Here is a 27,512-nt window from a genome sequence, read left to right as displayed (position 1 = left end):
CATGCAAGATCTGCCAGACTTCAGCCTAACTTCCAAGTCCTGGTCCTTCTGCAGCTGACTGGAAAACATAAAAGGAGACAAAGCACCTTCTGAGGGAGCGCTGGGGGGCCAGGGAATCAGCAAAGCAGGAATTAACACTGGCACCTTCACTCCTGGGTCACACACAGGGTACAAACATTACTGCACCTGATCTACTCTCTTGGGGGTTCTGCAGCATTTAGGCCCAAAGTCTGCATCCCACAGGAACTTTTTAATGCACGAGGGACCCTCTAGTGACACAGACAGTGCTGACATCCTTCCCTGGATGGCCCTGCTGTTACAATCCCCACAGGCACTGAAGAACAGCCCCCTCCATCACCCGGCCCTGCAGTAGGCTGCCAGCCTGTTGGGGAGGAGGCAGGAACATGTCCACTTGATGTGCCTGAAAAGCAGCACACATCTCCCCGTTGCTATGGAAACACTGCTTTTAAAGCAAATTAATAATAATAATTAACATGATCTATTAAATAATAGTAATAAAGGCATTAGTAATGACTTGTAATTGGTAAAGCACTCGGAATAATACATGCTCGCTCCACGACCTGCTCCCAGCGCAGGAACTGGGGCCGGGGCAGCATCTCCCACCCGCAGGGGAGTCCCGGGTGAGGACGAGTGCCCTCTGCCTTCAGCACCGTACAGGCAGGAGCTTAGTGGGATTCAGCGAGGGATCAGACTTTTATCTGGATAATGAGGATGTCTAGACTGATAAGAAGAAGGGTTAAATTGGCTCAGGGCCTGATTCTGCCTCGCCATGCGCTTGGTGCGGTGGTGCCTGGGCAAAACCGAGGAGGGGCGAGGCCAGGTGTCCACTCCAGGCTGGGCACAGACCTTGTTCTTCCCTGGTTTTAAACCTAGGAATCGGAGGGTTGGCAGGATCCTTAATGCCTGGGAGGGAGAGGCAAAGAGAACTCTGAGAAACCTTCAACGAGCTCAAATTCAGCCTGGAGAAGAGAAGGTTCTGGGGAGACCTTAGAACCCCTTGCAGTGACTAAAGAAGCTCGAAGAGAGCTGGAGAGGGACTTTGGACCAGGGTCTGGTGTGATGGGACAAAGGGGAATGTCTTAACCCTGACAGAGGGCAGGGTTAGATGGGATATGGGATGAAATTCCTCCCTATGAGGGTGGGGAGGCCCTGGCACAGGTTGCCCAGAGAAGCTGTGGCTGCCCCATCCCTGGAAGTGTCCAAGGCCAGGTTGGACGGGGCTTGGAGCAACCTGGGCTAGTGGAAGATGCCCCTGCCCATGGCAAGTGGATGGCACAAGATGAGCTTAGACCTTGGTTGCTCCAAGCCTTGTCCAACCTGGCCTTGAACATTTCCAGGGACGGAGCAGCCACAGCTCCTCTAGGTCCCTTTGCTGTGCCAGGCCCTCATGTCCCACTCCTCAACCTTCACCACCAAAAGCAGCATCCAGAGTGGAACAGTGCAGGGCTGAGCCCAGAGCCATGATAAAACACCCTCTCTTCAAGATGTGAGATTCTTCCAAAAGGATATGGAATTGCAGAGAAAGGATAAAAGGATAAAAGCAAAGACCTGACAGTGTCACCTGCTTGTTTGTGCCCAGAGTCCCTTTGCTGACAAGGCCTTCTCTGCACAGCAGAGTGAGGACCTGCTGGCTCAGAATCACTCAGTATTCCCGCAGGAGCCTGCCCAGACAGGCAGATCCGGGAGGTGAATGCCCTGGGAAAACCTGGCCCTGGTTTAGGTGCCTGCATGAGAATGAACTGTTTGCAAAAGCAGGTCCCCACTGTCAATGCCGAGCCTCTGGAGAGGCATCTGTCACCCTTGGGCTGGCAGAAGCAACTGCAAATCCGCTAAAAAAGCCCCAAGATGTGTTCTTTGGACTTTTCCCATCCAGGTCTGACATGCAGACTGCTGGGCCGTGCAGGATACTGGAGCAGCATTAGGACTGCAACACACCTGCGTGGCTCAGCCTCCATCCCATCCAGAGCACCCGGCAGCAACTTCCACCACGAGACTAAAATTAGCAGTGACAGGAAGAGCTCTGGAGCACGATGGGATGATTAGAGCCTCCCTGGAAAGGAGGCACCACCTGCAACGTAATGACTTTCCTCGTCTCTGGAAGAACGTGCAATAACTGCTGTGGAATACGATGGGGAAAAGCGAGGGAGGGAGACAGGGAAAGGGGCTCCCACGCAAAACTGGAGTGATAGTGTTTGTGCAGAGGAGAAAAACCAAGATCCTGGCTCTGCTAGACTGTGCCACGGACCTGCTGCATGACTTTGGTAAAATTGCTTAGAAAGACACAAAAAACTTAAGGATTATGCACACCAACTCCACCTGGGATTTATGAACTGCAAGTGAACACCCAGATTAAAGGTAAAAAAATCTCTTTTATATGTGTTTAACTGTGTGTGTTGAGAGTGTTTTGTTTGTGAATAATCACTGTCACCATTCTCCACCACAGGCAGTGGGGACAAGGCATGAATCCTTCAATTCACATCCAAATCCACACTTCAGAGCTCTTTGTTGGTCTTCTTTGGCTAAAAATGTGGCTGCAGTCAGCCCACACCACCCACATCCATGCTCCTGAAAGAATACCATTTCTTTGGGCTTCACCCCTCCTATAAACCTGCCCTGTTTTCATGTAAAATGACCGATAACTGGATACAGCTAAAAGTGGGTGCAAAGAACCACCGAGTGGGAAGATGTGACTGTGCCAAGGGAGCTCCTCTGCAGCTCAGGGGAGTACAACTGGTCGCACCTAATGCAAGTTGGTTTGACTCCATGACTCACATCCTTGTTTCAAGACTGGAAATCCTAGAATCACAGAATCATGGAACAGTTTGGGTTGAACAGGACCCTAAAGCTCATCCAGCTCCACGTGCCTGCCATGGGTAGGGTCTCCTTCTACTAGACCAGATTGCTCCAAGCCCTGTCCAACCTGGACATGGACACCTCCAGGGATGAGGCAGCCACAGCTTCTCTGAGCATCATGTGCCAAGGCCTCATCACCCTCACAGGGAACGATTTCCTCCTAACACCTAATGCAAATCTCCCCTCTTTTTGTTTTATCCGGCACATCTCCCTCTCTCAGGTGGACCCACACAGACAGGGCTCTTTTGTCAGGCAACAGGAGACAGGTAAGTCCCTGGGATGGAGCTGCCACGTTTCCCTACAAGATTTCCTGGACAGAAATACGTGCACAGGCACTGCACAGCTTGACAACGAACGTGCAGCGAATCCAACACACCCTGGACGTGTTGGGTTTGCCGGGCACACGCAGACCATCTGACCCACACATGGGGCCTCGGGGCCAGACACGTCCAGGAAGCGTCTGAGTGACGGCGGATGCACCACGAGCACACGCAGGACACCAACCCCACTGGCACCGCAGCGGAGCTGGGTGCGATGCCCACGGAGCTGATCCGTGGCTGCACCAGGATTTGGGGGCTGATGGAAGTTCAGAGATACCAGACAAGTGGCCAAAACCCCGACGTGCCCCTGGACAAAATTTAGAAGAGGGCGTTACTCGAGGAAACATCACGATAAACCTGACCTTCTCGAAAGTGAAATTGGGAATTACCTGCTTGCAGGAGGTGGGATTCTAATGGGAGGAAAACATCCTCCTTGGAAAATGAACTGCATGTCTAAGCAGCAGAAATAAGGCAAGAGTGTGACCTTGAAACTCAACTCCTCTTTCGATTCCAGACCTAAAATCATCCAGATTTCAGGATGAAGGAATTTCTTCAGCAACCTTAGTCCAGTTTTCCCAGAAAACCCTCATGAAGTCCAAACCTCCACAGCTGTGATCACAACCAACACCGGTGAAGCACCCGTGGTCCCAGCACCAGATTGACCCCATAGCTTAGCACCCATCTGCAGCCAATATGCTGAGCTCTTAACAAAATTGAGGGGTTTGAAAATCTGGTCTCCTGGGCCTGATCCCATGGACCTGGGCTCACCAAAACCAATGGACTTCAAGGAGCTTTGGATCAGGCTTTGCGCTAATTTACTTATCTCATAGAAGAGCTTAATTAACAAATGTTTGCAAAGCACTTTAGGATGCCTGCACGGACAGCGAGACTCCTCTTGCTGCCGGTCCTGTCGACAGAGCAAAGAGGTTTAACATCAAGGGGCAGCAGATGAATTGTCCGGACAGTGGCAGCCACAGATGAGGGGACAGCCACATCCTGGGCAGATCGACCACCACGGAGGGCAGAGTCACCTTTGAACCACGTGCTTGCTACAGGGAATGACCAGCACGTGGGGCTGTGGGCTCAGAGCTCCATGGCCCCACAGGGTGGGAGGGAACTGTTCCAGCTTTCCAGCATTTGGGATACTCCTATTTTGCATGTAGCTGAGTGGTTCTCGAAATGAGCTGTCCAGGGATGGGGAGATGCGGCCTCGGAGTGCTCATGGTGATAGTACCCCAACTCCAGCCTTATAACTCAGAATACTCTGTGATTCTATGTGAGCTGAAAATGAAGAAAAGCCTAAAAATGGTGTCCTGGTTCCAAGCAGGTGTTTGCTCCCTCTACCCTCCCCACCACTGGCTCGTCACCTCAGTCTACGGGATATGGGATGCTTTACACCTTTCCTAGCAGCTGCCACCTTTACCCCAGACTTGGGCTGTGTCAGGGGGCAGAGGGATGCAGCACTGGGAAGTGCCAAATTTGGCTTCACACTGATGACACAAATTCATCCAGAAAGTTTCTCTCTGCGTTGGCTCTTGATGGTGACTGTAAGTTGCTGTTTTGCCTAAGGACAGGCTGCTGGCACCTCCTCAGTCAATGTCAGCTTTATTCCTGCCTCCCACAGGGCTTTCTGTCACCAGCCGTGGTGCCCGGCCACCCCTCCCCGGCTCTGGCACCGGCAGCAGCTGCAGTTTGCAGTTTCTCCCTTTTCTTTGATCATTCTGCAGCCTCCTGCCTCGGGAAGGGACGAGGAGCACGTGACGCTGCTGCACGATCCCGACCTCTCTGCTCAGAGGACTCTGCCGCCGTTCCTGGCTTTAATTAATACGTTTTTTTCTTCCCTGACAGTAATTCAGGGATGTGGATTTTAAATCATTTGGAAATGCCCACTTTTTAACTAGAAGCACTGCGTTTCTGCCAAAAACCTTGGCAGGGACGTTCACAGAGTGGATGTAGCTGCGCGGAGATTACACCCCGCAGCAAACTCCTCACTTGCAACCCAGCACTACCTGCACCCAAAAAATAACCTTTTACCCCAATATCTGTGGAGCTGTGAACAATGCAGCCTCCCACAGCCCCACGACACGAGCCCCCGTGACCTACTCCAGCTCATCGAGCCGGTTCAAGCCACCTGGCAGCGCTAACTTTAACCTGAATTACTCCTGAAATCCAGCTTCCCCAGAGGCAGCGGTGCCAGACGGGAGGTAAGATCATTCCCAAGCAGCTGCTATCACTGGGAAGAGGATCAAAGTCTTGGCTGGAGCCCAGCTACGCCCCCAAAATATTGTATGAACTGAGAGACGCTGCTATCGGGGACCCATCAGGGTTAGTCACTGCCCGAGTTGCCAATTCCTGCAATTTTTCTATGAGCATTCCCGGTTGCCTGAAATTCCCAGCTCTGTGAGTCATGTGAATCTGCACGAGTAGGAATTTTAATTTTTTAAAGTAAGTTGCTAGACCTTGTGGCTGTGCAGGAAAGCAAGGTGATGTAACCAGAGTGAAATCCGACAGCCCCGGGAGAAGGCGAATAAAAAGAAACCCCATTTTCGCTATTTTTTTGGAGTTATACAAACTTTTTAGTCAGTTTGGTGATTTCTGGGCCTGGCTCGTGCTGTTGGAACGCTCAGAGCTGGAGCTCGGCAGTTTGGGGCTTTTTGTTTTTCCCTTTTTTTTCCTTTCACTTTCTGATTTCCAGGGGCACTTTCTTCTCTTGAGAGCTCCGGGACAGAACATAAAATGGAGATGGGAAGCAAAACCGTGCCCCTGAAATAACAGGCTGCCTCCAGAGCAGGCACTGCTATTGGCCTCGTGTGTGAGATCCAACTTGGACAGGCGAAAACTCCACAATTTACAGGGCAGAACACGATGGGTCCCGACGGCACCACAACATGCTGTTGGCACATGTGCTCCTGCACATGGGTGCACACACAATACACACCCACACTGGGAACAGCCCTGCATGTGGACGTGTGTGCACACAAACACCTCGTATAGAAACACGTGTGCTTCACATCCGTATTTCAGTGTACACGACCATGTACCTGTGCTCGCTCGCACATGCATCCTGTGACACACGTGCTCACAGACACACACAGCGTGTTCACCTGGTTGTAAGCGTGGCCAGCAGGTGTATGTGAACATCCACGTGTGCTAAATGCACATTTTTGTCTGTAACCTCCATGTGGCACACAGGGCTGAGTGCCCGTGTTAAAATACGCCGTGTGACGTGTATGTGCCTGCGGAGCCATCATCCATCATATCCCAACACAAACAGAGGAAGGAAAATCCTGAACTGCCACTTTCATGACTCCCATCATCACATAAAGGTGAAAAAAAGAAATAAAAGAGTAATTCCAAGACACTATTCTACAACCACGACCAAAACGAGTTGAGTGAAATGCAGCAGTGGGGCGGGTTCTCCTGCCCTTAGCTTTACTTTTTTCCCCCCTTTCTTGTGCACATCCACAGTACAACCACCACAAGCTCTAACCCATAAGCTGCTCCACACCAGATCCTGCTGCAGGAGGGACCAGCCACCGCCAGTCCCTCTGACCGGCGTCCCAGCGTCTCCCCGAGTTTCTGCAACGCATCAGGAAACCTGGATGCCAAAACCAAACCGAAAGTAAAAATTCCCCTTCCCAAAGTGCCTGGGCAAACTCTCAGGGAGAGCTCCAGCAGCACCTTACCGGCTGAGTCAGTGGATGAGCCATCTCCTTGTGCTGGGTGCCCCATCTGCCGAGTTTAGCCGCAGCTGAGATCTTCTGCTGGTAGACCCAGAGAGGGGAGGGAGAGGGGGAAGAATAAACCTCCCTGCAAGCATCCCAGAGCCAGAGAGAGGAAATCATACAGGATACAATGGGGGGTAGAAAATTCCAGCCTCGGTGACAAGGCACCAGTGCCACCACCCCCCAGCCCTCGCCGCAGCCGTCGCCTCTGCCAGAGCTGCGGCGCGATGTGGCTCGGCGGGAGCCTCGCATCCCTCCGCATTGTCTCTCTCCAGTGTGAGCTCCGGCAATCTCATTTCATGGGAGACATCTGGTTTGATTCAAAGGGAAGAAAGGGGAGAGGGGAGAACCGCGCGCTCACACACACACCGCCCAGCCCGACTGGCTGGGAGCTGGGGAGCGATTGTCACTGCTTCCCTCCGCGCTGAACCCTCCTCATTTCAATGAGAAAGGCCAGCCCAGGGAGCAGGGCTGTCCCACGGCCCTCCCAGCATCCCCAGTCTGCAGAGGGGGCTTTGCTGGGGCACGGAGCCAAGGGCGGGGAGCTGAGCCCCAGCAGCCCCGCCAAGCCTCGCTGCGCCTGGAGCCATCACAAGGCCTTGGGGGGATGGGGGGCTACCCCTTCTCCTTGTTTTCCGTGATTCCCAGTCCTGGTGGATATGCAGTGTCGGCCTTCAAATGCTTGTGATTCTGGTTGGGGGTCTTACCCCCCTTCAGGAAGACAAAACAGTGTCCATGGTGGGGGGTCCACCCATTCAGGACCTGCCCCATCACGGCCAGACCCCTCAGCTCACCCTTCACCCCACCCTTCACCCCACCACCCCTTGCATCATTGCCAGCCTGTGCCCAAGCAGTACCACCCTGAGGTGTCCCTACTGAGCCACCACACCTCCCAGGGGTCCCTGCTATCCCAGTGGGTCTCTGGATGGATCCCAGCCCTGGGCAGCTCCACAGCAGGCTCCTGGGTGGGCAGTGGCACATCCCCACACAAAACCTCCTCAATGGGGTGCAGGTCCCCACGCAGCCCCCTCCTTTACCCATTACCCCTCTGTGCTGAGGAGCACATGGTGGGTTCTCACACAGATCCCTTCCTCCTGTGACCCCTCCATGCCTGGGGTGTGCACAGTGTGTATCCACACAGTCACTCACGGAACCCACAGTGGGTCCCCACGCAGCCCCTCCACCCATTTGCTGCACGGTGGGCCCCCAAGGAGCCCCCTACACCCGTGTTGCAATGGGTCCCACACATCTGGCCAGCAGGTCCCCCACACAGCCCCCTGCACCCGTTCATTGCATGGCTTGTCCCCCCGCACCCCCTTCAGCCATGTCATGGCATGTCCCTCCACTGGTGACACGGTGGGTCCCCCTGCAGCTCCTACACGCGGGACACGGCGTGTGCCCCTGCAACCCCTCCACCCACTGCACAGTGTGTCTCTCTGCAGTCCCCCACCCGCGTCCCAGCCGGTCCCCCCACATCCCACTCCACTCGTGTCACTGTGGGTTCCAAACATCCCCCCACCATGCCGGTCGCCCCGCCGCCCCCCCTCCCCGTGTCACCGTGGGTCCCCACATCCCCTCCCCATGTCACGGCGGGTGTCCCATCCCCCACATCCACTCCCCCGCCCGGTCCCCGCCGCCCCGTCCCAGCGCCCGGTCCCCGGCGCTGCCGCCGCGGGCGGGGGTGTGCCACGGCCGGACTACATCCCCCATCAGCCCGCGGGCCGGGCCGCTCCCGCAGCGCCCAGCCGCCTTCAAACAAAGAGTTTCCCTCGCGGGCCGCGCTCTGCTCCGCGCCTCGCACCCCCGCACCCCGGCGGCGGCGGCCGGGGGCGGGGCGGCGGCAGGGGACCCCGCGGTGGAGGCGGCGGGCGCGGGCTCAGGTTACACGGGAAAGGGGCTTGGCCAGGCGGGGGGCGGGGGGCGGAGGGTCCTTTTCTCTCTCTCGTTCTCTCCCTCTGCCTTTTTTTTTCCCTTCTCCTCCCGAGCTCTTTGTGTCCCCCTCCTCCTCCTCTGCCCCCCCAGCCCCCAGCCCCCTCCCAAGCCTTTGTTAGCCATGCCTAGCCTGGTAGTCCCAGGGATAATGGAAAGGAACGGGGGTTTCGGCGATTTAGGCTGTTTCGGTGGGAGCGGCAAAGACAGAGCGCTGCTGGAGGATGACCGGGCGCTGCAGCTCGCCCTGGACCAGCTCTGCCTGCTGGGGCTAGGCGAGCCTTCCTCCTCCTCCTCCTCCTCGGCCGTGGTGCTGGTGGAGGACAGCAACAACAACAACAATAACCCGCCGCCGCCGCCGCCGCAGCAGCCCCCGCCGCCGCCGCCGCCGCCGCAGCAGCCGCCGCCGCCGCCGCCGCCGCCGCCCCCGGCGGCCCCGAAGGGCTCGGCGGCGCCCAGCGCCGGGGCGGCGGAGCCCAAGTTGTGCGCGCTCTACAAGGAGGCCGAGCTGCGGCTCAAGAGCAGCTCCAACACCACCGAGTGCGTCCCGGTGCCCAGCTCCGAGCACGTGGCCGAGATCGTGGGACGGCAAGGTGAGCGCCGGGCCCCCGGTACCCCCGATCCCCACCGCGGTCCTGCCGCTCGCCGGTCCCGGGACACTCCCCCCCGCGGCCGGGGGGCCCCGCCGCCGCCCCCGCCGCTCCCTCCCGCCCATTGTTCGGGGCCGGGGCCGCTCGGCCCCGCCGGGGACAAAGCCCGGGAGCTCCTGAGCTGCGGGCGGGTGGCCGCGCTCCCGGCACGGGGGTTTTCGGGAAGGGTGGGACGGGAGGTCTGTGGGAATGCTGCGGGGGCTTGTCCGGCTGCCGGCACCGGAGCCCCGCGCGCCGCTCCCCCGTTCTGCCAAAGAGCCGATCCCGACTGCGCTCTCCTTAAAAAAAAAAAACAACAAACCAACAACTAAAAAAAAAAACAACCTGGGAATAAGGCGGGGGGAGGGCGGGGGGAGCGGGTTGAGCCCGGCCCCGCGCCCCGGAGCCCCCCTTTGTTGGCCGGGCGGAGGGGGTGTGGTGGTGCCGGGCTCGGTCCGAGCGGCCGGTAAGCGGGTGGGAGCCGAGCTCCTCCCGCCGCTCGTGGGAGCGGGAGGACCCTGGAGCGGGACTCGCCGTCCCGCGTGGGACCCCGCAGCCGCTGCCCGCGCGCCGCCACAGTGATGCTTTTGTTCTCCTCACGGCTCCGTTCGGAGCGAGGTGGAATGGAGGAGGGCTTTAAAAAAAAAAAAAATTATATATATATATATCTCCATACCACACCCACTCTTAAGTCACCCCTCGCCCACCCCCACCGCTCCCGGGTGTGCGGTGCGGGGCCCCGCGCTGCCCGTGGGCACTGCGGGAGCGGGGGCACGGCGCTGCCGAGAGAAGTTTTGTGTCGCTACAGAGGAAAAAAAATAATAATAGTGCGGCTAAGTGTTGGGGTTTTTTTTCTTTCTTTCTCTGCACAAGTAACTTGGCGCTCTTGAAGTGCGAAGGGCAGAGCCTGCGGCTCCATGGGCAGATGCTCCTCCGTGGGCTGGGATAGCAGGCATCCGAGCAGGGGGTTCGTGGTGGGACCCGGCGTGTGATGACCTCCCGCCGTGCCCCCAGAAGGGCAGAGGTGGGCGAGGGGAAGCCACATGGAGAGGGACACAAATGGCTCCGGGCTGGGCATCATGATGCTGGGGCGTGTGGTGGGAACAATGGGCCCTGCGGAGGCTCCGCTCGCTCTGACCCGCAGAGCAAGGGTCCGGTCCCCGTGCCGGGATGGAGAGTGGGCAGGAGTCCGGGGGGTGCTGACCTCCCCGAAACTCGGGGCGCCTGCAGCCGCGGGAACAGCTCTTGCTCTGGCATCCACCACGCTGGGATGGGGGCCCCTCGCCGGGGAGTTGGGGAGACGGCTGGAGCGGGGTGAAGGTCTGGCCAAGGAGATCCCGCTGGCCCTGATCCTGATCCTCCCCGTGATGCCTTTACACCACCAGGAGCGGAGCACGGGCAGACACAGCGGGCTCAGCACCGACTCCGCTCTGGCGGGTGTGAGGCCGTGGAGAATCAGGCCCCCTTTGTTTAATAAAGTTGGGAAAGAGAGAGGATTCAGCAGGCGGAACCGAGGGGAAACGTGCGGGGGCTGTTTTCTTGCAGGATCTCACTGCTGCCCCAGACTCCTGAGAAGGGGGTGTGTTCCGATGTGTTCAGAGCGCAGCGTGTGCCTGCTGTGGCCAGAGTGATGGAGAGGAACGTGCAGATCTGGATTTTTTCCACCATTTTTAGCATGTGTGAGGGTTTTCCCACATCTGGGAAACCGTGAAATGTCAGTGTGCTGGAGCCCTGGGGACGCGGCCGCGGCTGCGCTCCATGCGCCAGTGGGGCAGACGGTGCAGGCTGTGCCCCGTCATGGAAGCAGGTGGGATGGATCCTGTGCTGGGAGAAGCCAGGATTCCTTCGACACAGACCCTGAAGCCATGGCTCTTTACTCCATCAGAGATTGTGGCCCACACTTGTTTCTAAAGGCCTGTAGGAATGTCTCCAGTGTCTCCTGTGCCTTGTTTTTATGTGGAAGGCCAGATTACGAGGGTCTGGAGTTGGGTGCTGGGCTCCCAGGGGACTGAATCCTGCACTCTCATGGGTGCCTGACCGGGAATCCCAGAAACTGCAGATTGTCACCCTTTGGTAGTACTGCTCATGTGGTGGATGGTTTTCTAGGAAAATAAGTGGTTTATGAGTATCTGTGAACATCTTGCAAAAACTAATAATGAAATCAAAATGATTTCAGGGCTTTACTTGGTGACAGGGTTTTCTCTAACTTACTATTTTCTGATCTGAAGAAACACACTGTTCCTTTTGATTATTTTAAAATAATATTTGCCATATATGAAGGCGTTCCTCACGGGCAGGTGTGGATGTGAGAGGCTTGGATATGAGAGGCCTGGATCTGGCCGTGGGGGCCCAGGTGCCCACGTCTGACCATGGGAATTCCACCTGCCATCAGGCCACCCTTCGCTTCGCCGAAAGCGTGTAAAGGCACTTGAGCATAAATAAGGCTCAAGCCCCATATATTTTTATTGGACTGTCTGTAAGGGTGGTTTGTGAAGAGATTTAATTGTGGCAGAGGGGGTGGCTCCACCTGGAGTGAGAGATGCTGCAGGAGAGCTCAACCTGAGCTTGGCAGCTCCTGCTTTCCCCGGGAACTGCGAACGTGCCCTTGCGGAGCCAATCGCCTGCTGGAAGCCTCGCTCGGCTTTGCGCCGGGGCTGGTTTGTGCGCTGAATTTGAGCAGCACATCTCCAGCGGCACGGCCGCGAGCTGCCTGGCATGGGGTCTCACTGGCACGAGATGGTGGGCCCTGCAAAGGGGGGACTTGGTGGGAACTGGACGGGCAGGCAACAGGAGCTGCTCCTTCACCTGATGCCCCAGGGTCCGTGGCAGAGAGCTGGGTGGCTGGTGGGGTGTGCTACTGAACTGAAGGAGCAGAAACTGGGAAAGGAAGGATGAGGGGATGAAGTCATAAGAATCCTTTTGACTGGTGCCGATGACGACTTTGTCCCTGGCCATGGTTTCCAGTGACACCCCTTCCCTGGCTAGAGGTGGAGCCATGCCTGCCCTCCTGTTGCTCCAAGGGTGAGGGGTAGGGGTGTCTCTGCCTGGGTCGCGGCTCCTGCAGGTCATCCCTCCTTCCCTTGGTGTGTGAGAACTCCAGCTGTGCTGAGTTGGGTGACTGAACCTCCTGGCATATGCCATGGCAGGTACAGTGCTCCCTGGTTCTGGAGCCACTCAGGGCCTGTGTGGCACATTGGGAGTGCTTGGTGGCTCTTGCATTTCTCCTGCTGACCCTTGTTGTGGATGTCTTGTCTGCAAAAACCTGTCTGGGACTGCGTGGGTTCTCACGTGTGGATGAATTTGCCAGTGTGTAAAGACAAAGCACTGGAAGGGTTTACAGGTAGTTTTTGAGAAGATGATGGGATACTAAGGGAGTTGTGGAGGAGAAGTTTCTTGCAACCCAAGGGTGTGGGTTGAGATGGGAGAGACACTAAGGGAGCAGATAGTGTCTTAAGGGCATCGTGTCTTGGTCTTGTGTGCTGTGAACTTAGAAAGGGGCAGAAATCCTCAACCACTGTGATGATCTGGGTTCTTCCCTAGAAGTCACCTGAGATGGGTGTAGATCAGCCAGATCAGGATTCATATTCAACTTTTCTGCCCACTCCCACAGACAAACTGGGCTGCTCTTGGTGGAGTCAGGGAAGAGGCTGTGGGGCACATCCAAGGCCAGATGTTGTGGTTAGGGAGCCATGGTGCTGGTTCTTTGTGTGTCTGGTGTGTGCAGGTGTCGGGAGAAGGTGTGGGGTAGGTTTGGCTTCCTGCTGCGCCTGCTCCCAGCAAGGACCTTCCCTCTAAGGGTTTTTGGTCCCTCTAAGGATTTTTGGTCTCATCACAGTGGTAGCAGCCATTGTCACCTGTACCCAGAGACACCCTTGGATGCAGCATCTCCCAGCCTGCTTCAACCAGCCTGTTGTCACCAGGAATGGGATTATGTGAGAGAGGAGCTGAACATAAATTGCTCTTTCTTGGCAAGGTGAAGTCAAATAACAAGAGGCCCCACTAACCCCAGGTGATTGGGCTCTTTGTGTAGCTCCAAACATGCTTCAACGCTTTCAGCATTTAAAAATAGTCCAAGGAAGCCTTTTCCATTGAGGAAGTCTGATGATTGCAGCTCCCCCACCCACCCTGTGGAGGTGGATGGATGTACAGCATCCGAGGAGCAGCGAGTGGGGCAGATCCTCTTGTTCCTTGCTTCAAGGAAATCCTGGAGCTAAAGCCACCCGATCTGGTGGGGCCTGAAGCCAACCTGCACACGCTGCTCCGGCAGCTCGGGATGAGCCTTAAAGGGAGAGAGAGATTGCAGTCGGTGCTGGGTTGTTATAAAGTGTTAATGAGAATCGGTCTGAATTTACACCAGGGAAAAGTGCGGAACGGGATCGACTTTGTGCGGTTTGAACTGGAGGTGGGAGGAGAAAATGGGTCTAGGAGAGAGACAAAGGGAATTTTCTAGGGAGACACACACACACACGCACACACACACGCTCCTCCGCGCATCGGATCGGGCGGCTTGGATGCCGCGCTGACCGAGTGAACCGCGCTGCAGCGCAGCCGCCCGGAATCTAGGGCAGTGGGAAAAGCGTGCTGGCGTTGGGTGGGGGCCCCCGCCTTTGTCTGGCAACCCCCTCCCCGCATCCCCCCCATCCCCCGGCGCTCGCCTTGCCCCGCTTCCCCCCACACCGGCCGGCTCGGGCTCGGGCTCCGGCCCCGAGTGTGCCACGGGGCCGCGGTGGGATCGTGCCACGCGGGGGGCCACGGGCACACCCACTCCGTGCGATGCATCGCATCGCTGTCGGGGCCGAGGGCTTCCCGTTCCCAACTTTCCGCTGCCGCACAACAAGGCGGTGATTGTCTGTGGCATCAGGGCTGTTGCTTTGGGGTGTTGAGGAGAGGGGGGGGGGGATGATGTTTTTCCTTTTTTTTCTTTTTTTTGTGTGTGTGGTTTTGGGTTTTTTGTGTGTGTGTGTGTGGTTTTTTTTTCATAAACAACTTTCATCGCGACGTGAAAAAGCGTAAAATCTCCACACTGAGACGAGGCGGTCGCTGGTTTTCCTGGCATGGTGTATTGGGTGGGTTGGTTTTTTTTTTCCTTTCTTGTAAACACAACTTGCATCATCAGGACAATAAACCCTCGATGCAAAGGGATTTTAGCTGGTTGGTTGTGGTCCTTTTGTGTGCGTTTGTGTTTTTTGACACCACTTTCATCAGGTTTTCAATGCAGCAAAACCTTACCCCACAGGCCGTCAGGAGGGTTTATTTGTGAGGTTCTTTGTGTGCTTGTCTTTTAACATGGCTTTCATCTTAACGGGGAAAAGAATGCCCCACCTTACCCGAGGTAGCTGAGGGTTGTTTATTTTATGGTCCTCTTTAATTTTATGACTACGACAGAAAAAAAGACCCAAGTTCTAATTTACCCTTTTAGATTCTCTTACACCCCACTAGCACTGCCAGAATGACCTGAGTGGGGTATTTACAGGTGTAATTTGTACCCATGCAGTGTAACAGTGCCTTGGGATAAATAAGAAGAGGGCTTACAACCTTTTGTCTGTAGAGATTATTTTCTATCTGATGAAAACAAGAAATAACAGGGCCTGGAGTGATTAGGGGAGGGGGTGTTTTTCAAAATAAAACCACAAAAAAAAATCAATGAAACAAAAAGACCCCCCCTTCGGGGCTGGCTCCAGAGCTGTTTGCTGTAGCTGGTACAGCTTCTCTGATGCTTCCAGGTGGAGCTCGTGCTCCTGGGAGTCAACTGGCCTGTGCTGGAGGCACCAGTTGGTGCCAGGTGAGAGCCTCTAGGCTGCATCAGTAGCAGGCTGTACCTGCTCAGGATCTAGCCTTCTGGCAGCACCGAGGAGAAGGTTGTCAGCAGGTTTAACTCTGAATTTGCACCAAAGTGAAATACCCGGTGGATCTGCGCCGTGGGCACGGCTGCACGTGGCACTGCGCTGTCCTGCTGGTGCTGTCACTGCGTGTGGTGTGGTGTGGTGTGGTGTGTGGTATGGTGGGCACGTCCACCCCATACACTGTCCCGGTGTTCTCCTGCCACTGGGAGCATTGCTGTGAACCCCAGTGAGGTCCCGTTGGTTTTTGGGCTGCTCAGAGTGAGAACATTTGGGATGGGCTCGTGCCAGGGAAGCAGATCTGGTGCGTCCGGCGCCTTTGCTGCCCTCGAGAGCGGCTATCTTAGCTTGGAGAGGTGCACCAAGCTCCTGGAGCCTTCTCCAGTAGTTTTGATGGATTTGTTACCCTGATGCAGGGCTAAGCGGAGAGGAGGAGGTGGCTGTGCATCCAAATCTCCCCCTGATCCCCGCCCCCCATCTTGGCAATGTCTAGACTCAATTTATTTATATGTTTTCAGCCAGAGCTGGCCGCTCTGCGGATTAATTCCAGTTAGCTGACTGGTCTGGAAACCAGAGGCTCGCCAGTCCTCCAGGGTTTGGTCCTGTGTGGGAATGTTTGTGGTGTGCTCAGGTAATTTGCAAACACATTTACTTTGAGTCAATTGGCACTCAGTGAAATTAAAGAGAAAAAGGGGTGTGGGGAGGAACTGAGCTTACAACCTCCCTCGTAGAGCGCTTTGGAATCCTCATTATTGGCAAAAACCAGGATAATAGAAGGTAGGTCGTGGAAACACAATGAGAAAGGGCTTAATTCCCTGTTTAATATAAAAATCTAAGTGGCAGGAGTGTGCCAGGGATCGACGCGCTGGTGTCTGCGCACTGCTGTAATGAGGAGAGCATACACAAAGTTATGTATCAGTACAGCTTCGAGGGGTCCTTTACTCCCCTGAGTTTCCCATTTTGACATCACCTGCTAAACAATTCCCTCCCCTCAGCCTCTCCCTCTCCTTTGAATTACCCACCAAGTAAAGTGCTTTGTTGCGTGGTGTTTTCAAATTTCAGTTACACACAAAGAAAGTGTGAAAAACCACCCCCATAAAGGACAAATTTCGTTTGGAATGAGCACATTGGGCTGTGCTGCCCATCCAGCTGGGGTGTCAGGGGCCACATCCTGATCTGACTCCGTCAGAAACAGGGTGATCTCAAAGGAGCCTCAACCCCTGTTTAGTGTGCAAAGCAGGGTCAGAGGGTTGGGGCCGAGGTGGGCCGGGAGCCTTGGCACAAAGGGGGTAAATCAGGTTTAAGCACAGCCTGGTTTTAGCTGATGTAAACCAGCACAGCACTCCTGGAAGTTGTGGAGTTCTTTGGATTTGGGCTGCTGATGGCTTGGCCATTGTCTGCAGCAGTTTGGAGCTGCTGGAGGTCAGGGCTGCTGAACCCAGTGGGCTGCTGGGCTTGCCAGAGTTGGTCTAATTTCCTGCGGGGTGATTTTCTCCCGTTTTTAAGCACAGGATCCCCATCTGTCTGTCTCCACAAAGCTGGCTTTCCTGTCTGCAGGCCTGCACGGAGACCCTCCCTCCTCCCCCCCTTCTCACACCGCCGACTGCACCACGCGTCCTTTTGTCCGTTCCAGATCCTCCCTCCCCTCCCTCTTGCCGTGCTCTCTCCTTGCCCATCTCCCTTCTGCTGTTTTGGGGTGTCTCTGCTTTGCTTCCACAGCCCTCGTTCTCCTCCTCCCTTGGAGGGATCAGGGTGTGCCTCTCCCTCAATTTTCATCACCTTTCCTCCATCCCTAACTCCCTCCCACCCCTCCGGCTCATGTACCACGCTTACGTTTGCCCTCATTCATGTGTATTCCTCGCCACCGTTCCCTTCCATCTGTCCCCAGCATGAAGCCCCCGTCCTTTGTCACCGCTCTGCCTGCCTGACCCTCCGTGTCGCCTCTGTGATTGTTTCCTGTCGTGCCGGGCTCAGATCCCTCTCCCCCACACGCCGTCATTGTCCCGCAGCTCAGAACAACGCGGAGCCCGAGCCCAGCCCTGCCACACGCCTGCCTGAGGTCCTTCTGCTCAGGAGAGCCAGCCTTGCGTTCCAGAGGCAGGGCACGGGTCACCGCGGAATTCGGCAGAGCTGCTGCACCCCGGGGTGATGCATGGGAGGCATTTGCAGCTCGATGCTTGCTATGAACACCCCCCTGTCTTTCCATGTGACGCTTCGGTGATATCCCTGGGGAAATGGTGGCATCTCGGTTAATCTTCCTAAGATGGAATCTCCATCTTTGGAGTGAGCGGCATAGTAGTGGGGCAGGGAAATGTCTGGCAGGGGTGGGTCCGGGAGAGCCCACCCTGCCCAGGACCTGCTAGAGGGCATAGGTGACCCCTCAGGGTTTTATCCCACCCTCCTTGGGATGAACCTTTGTTCTGGATTTTGTCTGCATGGGTTTGTCCTACAGTCGAGTCGTGCCTGGCTCCATGAGGTCCTGTCCTTTGGCTTTCCTGGGGACTAATAACACACCATGGGGTGACCATCAGTCCACATGGACCATTTGGAAACTTTACTCAACAAAGCACCACAAACCTACCTCAGGGTGCAAACTGTGGGGAGTAACCCGTGAGCTGCGCTTGATTTGGCAGGGGGTGGATTTGGCTCGGATTTGGGGATTTGCCCAGCTCCTTCTCTGTGTCAGACCTGGCGTTTCCATTCCCCAGGAACGTGGAGCTCGTGGCTCAGAGCTGGGTTTAGCGCAGCAGCACTGCGATGTGGAGCGTTAGAGGAAGTTTTGCAGGAGCCCAGGGCAGGAGGCAGCTGTTCTCCCTGCCCCACAGACGGGGGGAGTGAGGCTGCGGGAGCTGAAACTGCTCCGAGGAGTTGAAAGTCGTGCCGGGAGTCGACAGCGGAGTCCGGATTCACCGGCACGTGCCCCGCGGCGCTGCCAAGACCCCCGGGTGGGCGATGGGGTGGCAGCTGCACGCGGGGAGGGCTCTGTGCACACCCGTGCCCGTGGTTTGCCGGGGCTGTGCCCGATGCCTGCGCGGTGCCGGCGTGGGCACAGCCAGCCGGGCTGAGCGCGCTCCGTGCCGGGGCACCGCTGGCTGCAGCGTCTGCCAGCGCGGGGAGTTCCCGTCAGCTGTGGTGGCACGAGGCTGTTTCCATCGCCGCAGGTGCCGAGCTCGATCCCTGCCAACCGCGCGGAGTGGTGGGATTGCTGCGTTCCGGTGAACGCCCCGGTGTCACCAGCCCGCGTCTCACGAGACGAGCCGGGGATAAGTGGCAGCGCTGAGTGGCAGCCCTGAACTCCCAGCCGGGGAGGTGCTGTTATTTATTAGGATCTGTATAAATAACGATGTTCCAGCCCGAGAGCTGAGAAATCTGCATCTGGTGGTTGCAGAGGCGTCATTTGCAGGTCATTGTGTGTTAAAGTGTGATGTCAGTGGAGTGAAGTTGGGGAAAACCTGCTGATGTCAGATGGTCAGAGAGGACAAGAGATGGGCTCTTCAGGGGAGAGAAGGTGGAGTGGGAGTAACTGGGGGATCTCACAGAGGTCCCAGTGCTGTATCCTCATCCTCTGGTTCCATGAGCCTCAGTCAGACACCCAAATCCTTGGGAAACCAGGACCAAGTGCTCACCCTGCTCCATCTGCACTGGTGAAGCTTCAGTGCCCTGGAGAATCACGGATTTTAATTTTTCTTGGAGATCTGAGCTTAGAGCAAACCTCCTGCAGAGGAACCCCAAATTTGCATGGGAATTTGGAGCCAAGCTTTGGAAATGCCTTGGGACACTGAGTGAGATTTTGCAGAGAGGGGTTGCAGGGGCAGGACAGCAGCAAGGAGAGATCCATGAGTAGTTTAGAGAACTGTGCCACATCTGTAAAAATATTTAGTTGCTTGATGGCATCCTGGTGTCATCTCGAAACCTGGAGTCACACAGCTGGTTTGAGACCCTCCAAAATACCATTTGGAAGCCAAAATACACTGGAAAGTCTTTTGCCCTTTTTGGGAAAGCAGAAGACTGTTTTCTGAACTGTGAGGAGCTGGAGAATGGGCTTGGTGAGCTCTTGGAGCTGGGAGAAGGGGCTCAGTGGGCCCTGGCAGCAAGGGAATGGACTCAGTGGGCTCTGGGAGATGGGGAATGAGCTTGCTGGTGTCCAGGAGGTGGATACTGGTACACGAAAACACAGGCTTGGCCAGTGATGTCAGGAGGGGGCCTGAGTGCCTAGAGCAGGGGTCTGTGCACAGCCTGCTATGGGGCTCATCGGAGGGCAGCCCTGCCCCATTTCCTGCTGTTTTCACCCCAAAGCAAATCCTGGTGTCCTGCTACTTGCAGCCATCCAGTACTGCCAGTGTTTGGGGTCCCGCCATATTTGGGGTGGGGAGGCCAAATTGCTGCATCTCTTGCAACTCCCCTCCAAACTTGGCCCCCTGAAATTCACTGGATTCACCACAAAACCTCAGTAGTACAGAAGTCCCCATGGTGGGCTCTGCTCTCTGGAGTCATGGCTGGTGACTCCCCTCATGAGCTGGCACAGGGTGGCCCAGGGGCACCACATCCACTGCCCAGGCTGTGGGATTGGTGTCCCCCTGCTCTCTCCTGTCACCTCTGGCTACCCTACATTCATCCCTGTCCCCAGAGCCCCAGGTGGCCATCTTCTCTGAGGGGACAGGCCTCTTCATGGGGACTGCTGGCCCTGGGGGTGACTTAGATCCCCCCGTGACTCACAGGTGTTGGGGTGTGTGGAAGGGGGATCTCAGGGGATGATCTCTGAGGAGAGGCAGTTGGGGTGGGATCGTGTGGTGTGGGGCAGCCCACAAAATGGTGACCCCCATTTCGGGGGATGAGGGAGCGTGGTGCTCCTGAGGGAAGGACTCTCTGGGAATGGTGAGGGTGGACCTCCCTCTGGCATTTCCCTATGGAAATGGGGTTAAGGGGAAAGGGCCTTTCCCTCGTTCCAGGTCCTGGGCAGTGGCTGCCACGTGGCACAGGAGATTGTGGCTGCTCAGCCCAGCGTCCTGCAGGGCGGGGAAGACGGTGGGATGACCTTGCTAACCACCGTGCCTTCTTCTCTCTCTTCCCAAGGCTGCAAGATCAAAGCCCTGCGGGCGAAGACCAACACCTACATCAAGACCCCGGTGCGGGGCGAGGAGCCGGTCTTCATGGTGACGGGGCGGCGGGAGGACGTGGCCATGGCCCGGCGGGAGATCATCTCCGCGGCCGAGCACTTCTCCATGATCAGGGCCTCCCGCAACAAGGCGGGCACCACCTTCGGCAGCGCGCCCACCCTGCCGGGGCAGGTCACCATCCGGGTGCGCGTGCCCTACCGCGTGGTGGGGCTGGTGGTGGGCCCCAAGGGAGCCACCATCAAGCGGATCCAGCAGCAGACCAACACCTACATCATCACGCCCAGCCGGGACCGGGATCCCGTCTTCGAGATCACCGGCGCGCCGGGCAATGTGGAGCGCGCCCGGGAGGAGATCGAGACCCACATCGCGGTGAGGACGGGCAAGATCCTGGAGTACAACAACGAGAACGACTTCCTCTCCAGCAGCCCAGACTCCGGCATGGAGAACCGCTACTCGGAGGCCTGGCGGGTCCACACGCCAGCGCCGGGCTGCAAGCCCCTCTCCACCTTCCGCCAGAACAGCCTGGGCTGCATCGGCGACTGCTCCGTCGACCCCGTCTACGAGACCCCCCGGCTGAACGACCAAAACGACTTCAATTACGGTTACCTCTTCCCCAACTATGGCGTGAACAAGCAGGATCTGTACTACGGGGTGCCGGAGTCGGGGGCCCCGATGTGGGCCGGCCAGGAGAACACCAACCCCGTCTCGGTGCTCTTCTCGAAGCAGCAGCGCTCCAGCAGCACCGGCACCATCCACCCCAACTCCCACCGCTCCCCGTCCTCCTCCATCCCCGAGCCCAGCCTCTCTGGGCTGCCCAGGCGGTCGCAGGGGGAGCCGCTCCAGGGGTTTTCCAAGCTGGGAACGCCGGCGGCTGCCCGGACGTCCGTCGCCAGCAGCCGCGAGTGCATGGTGTGCTTCGAGAGCGAGGTGACGGCTGCGCTGGTGCCCTGCGGCCACAACCTCTTCTGCATGGAGTGTGCCGTGAGGATCTGCGAGAGGACTGATCCGGAGTGCCCGGTTTGCCACGCAGCAGCCACTCAGGCCATTAGAATATTTTCCTAAAGAGACAGAGCAGGGCACTGGGGGGGTGGGGGGTAGGAAGGGAGCGTGGGAGGGGGTCCACGACAGAAAGATGCTGATGATAATAATAATAATAATAATGATAATAATAATAATAATGACATCTGAAGAACAAACAAATGAATGAAAGAATAAATTAATTTAAAGAAGAAGAAGAAGAAAAAGAAAGAAATTATTTTACAAGCAATGTATGTTATTTTTTAAAAAAGAATAAGTGAATAATAAAATTAAAATGAATAGCAAAGCCAGAAATTTTGAAGGGCGAACAACGCTCCAGCCTGCAATGTCTTTTGTAAACCAAGTACTCTGAACGCACACTCGGATCTCGCAAGCAAAGCGGTTTAGTTCAGTTTTTTTTTGGTGGTGAGATTGGGACTTCTCGGCGATGACCAAGCCAGGCCACCTGGATCGGCCGGGAAGGGAGCAGGGATGCGGGGAGGGCCCTGCCAGCCTTTCTCCAGCCGTGTTCAACCTTTGTCTTGGCCTGAAGCCCCCACTCTCCTCCCCCCCAGGGATGTCAGCCCAGCTGGGAACTCGGAAAGAAACAAACAGAAAGAAAGGAAAACGGATGACGAGAAGTTAGAAGAACAAGAAAGAAACCATCAACCTCTGGGAACCTGTTAGAATGAGGGCACAACTGTATTACCTCAAAGATTTAAACAAAAAAAAAAAATCCACAGCTAAAGAACTTTTATTGTTTTCCTTTTTTTCTAAAAAAAACCAAACAAAAAACCACAAAAAAAAAAATCAAAAAAAGAAGGGGAAGAAATAAAAATGACGCCGGTGAAACTGAAGAAGGTTTGGAAGAACCTACTGGGATCACACCGGGCGACGAGCGTTTATTTTGTTATTCTGAGCCACCGTGGAGTCTGGAACTTTGTTCTTTTTTCCTTATCCGAGCAGGGATTTGTTCATCAGCCGAATCAGGAGTCACTAACAGGGTATTTCCAAAGCAGTCCCGAGTTCCCAGCCATGGGGGGAGTGCATCGACTTCCATGTTTCCGTAGGTCACTCTTCATCCTTTTCTCCAAGTGATGCCAGCTGCAGCTACACACACCACGCACACACACAACACATTGTGCTTTTCTTTTCTTAAAAAAATGTACCTATTGCACCAAAACCTAAGAGAGACGATCATGCAATACAGGCAATGAGCCCACACGAAACCAACATGCATCCCAACAGAGAGCAAAAAAAACCCCGAGTTTATAGAGATAATTTTGTTGTCGTTGTTTTTAAACTGGACCAAAACTTTTGTTACCCAAAACCAAGTGGGGGAAAAAACACAAAAAAAAAAAAAAAAAAAAAAAAAGAAGAAAAAGTATTTCTTTATGGACCAAAACCTCTTCAGCTGTCCTTTTCCTGGATCTTCCTGAGGTTGGCCACTTTTATATATTATATTTTTTTCAGAACGAAACAAAACAGAAAAAAAATTGCCTTGCTGAACATCCTTTAATCATTTCAAGACTCCTGGTTTTGTTAAATGAGATACTTTAAACCATTGGGAAGTGGGAGAGGATGGGCTTCAGATCTGGCTCCTGTGCCAATGCATGCAAAGTGTTGGCCAGCACCTTCACTCCATCAGGTTTGTTCAGCCAGTCTGTGGATGCCAAAATGCTGTGATGGTAAAAGATGTGTTGGATTGACCTATCGAGTACCAGTACACCCAGCTATAAATATATGTGTATATATATATATAGGCACTTAACTAATCAAGCACCTATATATATATATATGTGTATATAAACCCATATATATATAATTTTTCTCCCACCACCACTTCTTCCCTGTTTCCTACCCCTCGACTTCTGCCCACAGATCCTGGACCTTGATTTAGAACTGAACCAACAAGTTTCACAACTTGGCAGAGACAGTTCTAACAGCAAAAAAAAAAAAAACAAAAAAAAAAAGGAAAAAAACCACAAAAAAATAATCATGAGATTTTTTTGTTTTTTTTTTTAAATCCCTTCAGTTACAGGAGACTTTATTTTCATCGTAATAACGTTCCTGGGAACATCCCCTTCTTCTACTTGGTTTGCTACTGCTTGCCCCCAGTTGCTGCCTGAGCCCCGGTAGGGTGGGCTCGGGCCGGCCTCGGTCACCGGCCGCGGTCACCGCAGGGGCTGAGCTCACCGCACTGGGGCAGGCGGCACCGGTGCTCTGCACTGATAAAAGATCCATTTTCGATCTTCAGATAACCAATTGGAGGGTGTGAAATGATGACAGGATGATGGGAAGCCTCCACCGTTTTGCGTCAGCGGTGAAATATTCCGTAGAGGCAAGAGGTGGATGGAGGTGTTGGACAATGTTCCCAGGCTATAGTGGATGCTGATGTTGTGGAAAAAGTAAAGGCAAAAGTAAAAATGCCGTGCGCTAACGGGACACCGTCGGGCAGAATCGGTACCCCTCTCCTCCCCCAAGCTTTAAGAAATCCCCAGCCGCGCGTTTGTCCCGGCCCTGTGGTGTGTACAGCTGTTTGCACCAGGACCGGGGTCGGGGTGCGAGCGCTTCCCGGGCGAAGGCGCCTTTTTTTGGACCCGCCAGTGTGGGGGCTGTGGGGCGACAGAGGGCTGGGGTGCTCCAGACGAACTCCCAGAGCCCCCGTGGCCTGGCACGGTCCCGGGGCGTGGCCGTGGCCGCCATCCATTCCCATGGCAAAGGCTTCGGAGCCCCGGCCAGCACTGGCCACGTCCTTCCTAAAACTGGCCCAGTTCTTGTTCAAAATCTGGCTTCGGTTTGGTCCCAATAAGAGAGAAGGGAAGGGAGAGGGGGACATTCCTGTTCTCCTGGTAACCTCTCCCCTCCCCGGTGCCGCCGCCTCCATCGTGTCCCATCCCCCCCACCCCAGGGTTGTATTTTATCTGTTCATTGCGCAAAATTCTCCCCCTGATGTCAAGAGAGTGGTTGGGGCATGAGCCTGGGGGGCAGGGGAGGACCAACCACCCTCCGGAGGGGCGTTCAGAAATGTTCGTGTTGGTGCTGGAGGGGGCTGAGCTGGCGGCGGCGGCGGCCGCTGTGTTAGTGAGTGAGTAGTCGTTCTTGGCTGAGTGGAGTCTGTTCGTGGTAATGTGAGCAAGTTCTTGATCAATGTCTTTATTTGATGCCAGGTTGTGAAGAGGTGGGTGGGAACGGGAGGGGGAAGGAGACCCCGCGTCGGGGACCTGGGGTGGGGGGAACCTGTTCTAGCACTGACCCTTGGGAGTGGGGAGGGGGGAAGGTATGGGGGGCTGTCTTGCTGCTCCTTGTACCTCCTCCCTCACCTTAACAAGCGAAAAACGATGTAAAAGCCTCCTGCATGCTGAAAAATGTTAGAGAAAAAAACTAAAAACCTTTCTTTTTTTTTAAAAAAAAAGAAAAGAAGGAAAAAAAAAAAGGAATCATGACCCAAACAAATGTCCAATGCTTGCTGATGGGAACCGGAGCGGGGCTGTCCGGGGGGCTACCCCTCTCTGCAGATGAGGTTCCTACTCAAGTCTCCAAGTTGGCCTTTAATAAAATCTTCAGTTCCAATAACCTTTATATATATATATATATATACACACATATATATATACATATACATATATATTAAAAGAAAGCTTGATGTAGCAGTTCTAGTTTAAAATTAATAGAAGTATTTCGGCCCCTGTTATATTTTGATTTCTCCCTGTCCCCTGCTTCCCCCCCGTGCCCCCCCACCAACTCCATATTTTGATGTAGCAACTTTGGAAGAAAGAAAAAACAGGCGCTGTAAACGCACCGAGAGCTACCTCTGCCCTGAGCAGGGGCTGTGGGGGGCTCGGGGGGCTCAGGCCACTCCCTGGCCCCACGGGACACCCAGAGAGGGGCAGCCCGGGCCCTGCCTGTTGGCATCCATGGGGAGCCCGGTTGCGGGGCCTAAACAACAAATTTGCGTAATTTTTTTTTTTTCTCTCTTTTTAAATATATGTATATATATAAAAATCTTAAAAAAAAAAAAATAAAAACAAAAAACAAGAAAAATGCCCATGACCTTAACTATTTGCTCTGACTTGTATCTTCCTTGATAGGTGACTAAAAAATGGCTTGTTGGTCTAATTCACCAGCAATAACCATAACTAAAGACAACCCCCTCCTCCTGCACCTGTCCCATCTCTGTGGTGCCCACCAAGCAGGGTCCCTGCGCTTCCCCCCTTCCCTCCCACCACTAGGATGCCTTTGGTGACCCCCTCAACATCCCTCTTAGGCCTCTGGGGTAACCCCCTTGGGGTGCTGAGGTGATGCAGAACACCCCACGTGCGCCTGGGGTGGAGGGAGGCAGATGGGGCTGGGGCCCAACACCCCGAGCTGCCCAGCTCTCCCTCCCCTCTGGTTTAGGAGCAGCAAGACCCTTGTGGGAAGCCTGGTCCTTGAGACCCGCCCCCATCCTGCAAAATCCCCTGAGGGGGGATTTTACGTCCCACCAAAGCAAGGCCAGCTCCTGGGAGCAGTGAAGTGAAGCACCCTTACCAGCAGGATGGTTCTCCCTCGGCCAGGCTGGGATGGGGGGTGTTCCCTGGGTTTTTCATAAACCTGTGGGGCCTGTGGAGCCAGGGAGAGGACCCGGGTGACCCCACTGTGCCCTGCTGTGCCGGGTGAATGCCGGTGGGGGTGTTTGGCAAGGCAGCAACACGGCCTCGAGGGCACAGGCGGTGGGACCGAGGGCAAGCCCCCGAAAGCCGGAGGGGCTGGGAGCAGAGCTGGGCTGGAAGGTGCTGAGCTGCTGGCAGGAGGTGTCCAGGTCCAGGCAGGATCAGCCCTGCAGGGGGGATGGAGTGACTCTGGCAGGGTTCCCCAGCTGAGCACTGCTGGGATTTACACACGTGCTTTGCCAAACTGCCAATGACTTTCGGCACTTGCTGGAACCAGGGGTGGGGGCTGGGGCTGTGCTGGATTTGGGGCTCATCGTGCGGCCTTTCCTTGTGGACGGGATTTCCTGGGCAGGGCAGAGCCGGTGCCAGGGCTGGGGGAGCGGGGGCTCCCCAGTCCCGGCGTGGTGGGGAGATGTGACCCAGGCCCGTGGGGTGCTCGGAGCGTCAGGGTGGTGCCACGGCCCCCAAAACTGCGTCCTCGGGCGGTGTTCGTGATCTGCCGCAGTGGGAACGGGGACTCCTGGAGAAGGGACGGTGCGGGGGAGTGGGTGACAAAACATGACAAAGGGAAACGGAGGGATAAAGTAATACCATGCTGTGATGTCATCCTCATCGACATAAATTATATAGAGAATAGTGTGTATTATAATACATAACAAAAGGAAAAAAAAAGAACCAAAATTGGATTTATATTTAATGAGGAGATACTATAAAAATATCTTGTCCTAGCTCCCATTTGCAAAAGTATTTTTCAGCTGGAGGGATATCTATTATTTTTTTCTCTTTTCTTTCTTTCTTAAAAAAATAATAATCTCCATACATACAAAGGCTCAGACTGTTAATATTGTGAACCTCTGAAATCAAAATGCTCCAACCTGTTTTGTTTGGTGTTTGAAGGGTTTATTTTGATGCATTTCCTGGTGTTTTTTAAAGAGAGAGAGAGGAGGGAAAAAAAGACTAAGATTTTAAAATTAGAACATTTCTTTATAATTTAATATTCTATTTTAATAAATGCATTTATTACATGTAAATGTAGCAAGGAACTGGGCTAATAAAAATACTTTTTATTAGGTAATTTATTATAAGAAAAAAGGATATTTTATTTTATGATAAAGTGATCCTTAAAAGTTTAGAAGGTTTAGAATATATGTAGGTTAAAAAATACATTTGTATCCAGAGTATTGCTTAAAAAGTGTTTTTAATATATGTTTCCTTTTTCGTGTGTGCGTGTGTGTATGTAAAGGTGATAGTTATGGTGCAGATAGCCCTTTCCAGAAATAAGAAATTAACACAGTTGGATGTATTTAAACAAAAAAAAAAAAAAAAAAAAGGAGAAAAAAAAAGTAATTAAAAACCAGAGAAGTAGAAGAGAAAAACCACTATGAACCCAAGCCTGTGCCCCCGTCCTG

The 27,512-nt window shown here is 54.6% G+C and overlaps 1 protein-coding gene across 1 annotated transcript; it reads left to right on the top strand.

The window, feature by feature from the left end:
- Window positions 1-8,972: 8,972 nt before the first annotated feature.
- MEX3A (mex-3 RNA binding family member A) lies at window positions 8,973-21,603 on the top strand. Its single transcript, XM_050328025.1, has 2 exons — window positions 8,973-9,441; window positions 20,391-21,603. Exons 1-2 carry the CDS (start codon window positions 8,973-8,975, stop codon window positions 21,494-21,496), a joined length of 1,575 nt encoding a protein of 524 aa, XP_050183982.1. The 3' UTR covers window positions 21,497-21,603.
- The last annotated feature ends 5,909 nt before the right edge of the window (window positions 21,604-27,512 follow it).

This window comes from Myiozetetes cayanensis, unplaced genomic scaffold (genome assembly GCF_022539395.1).
Source record: "Myiozetetes cayanensis isolate MyiCay16 unplaced genomic scaffold, myiCay2020 scf35, whole genome shotgun sequence".
In the NCBI taxonomy this organism is placed as follows: domain Eukaryota; kingdom Metazoa; phylum Chordata; class Aves; order Passeriformes; family Tyrannidae; genus Myiozetetes; species Myiozetetes cayanensis.
The sequence above is the reverse complement of the archived record's forward strand: the minus strand, read 5'-3'. Positions and strand labels throughout refer to the sequence as shown.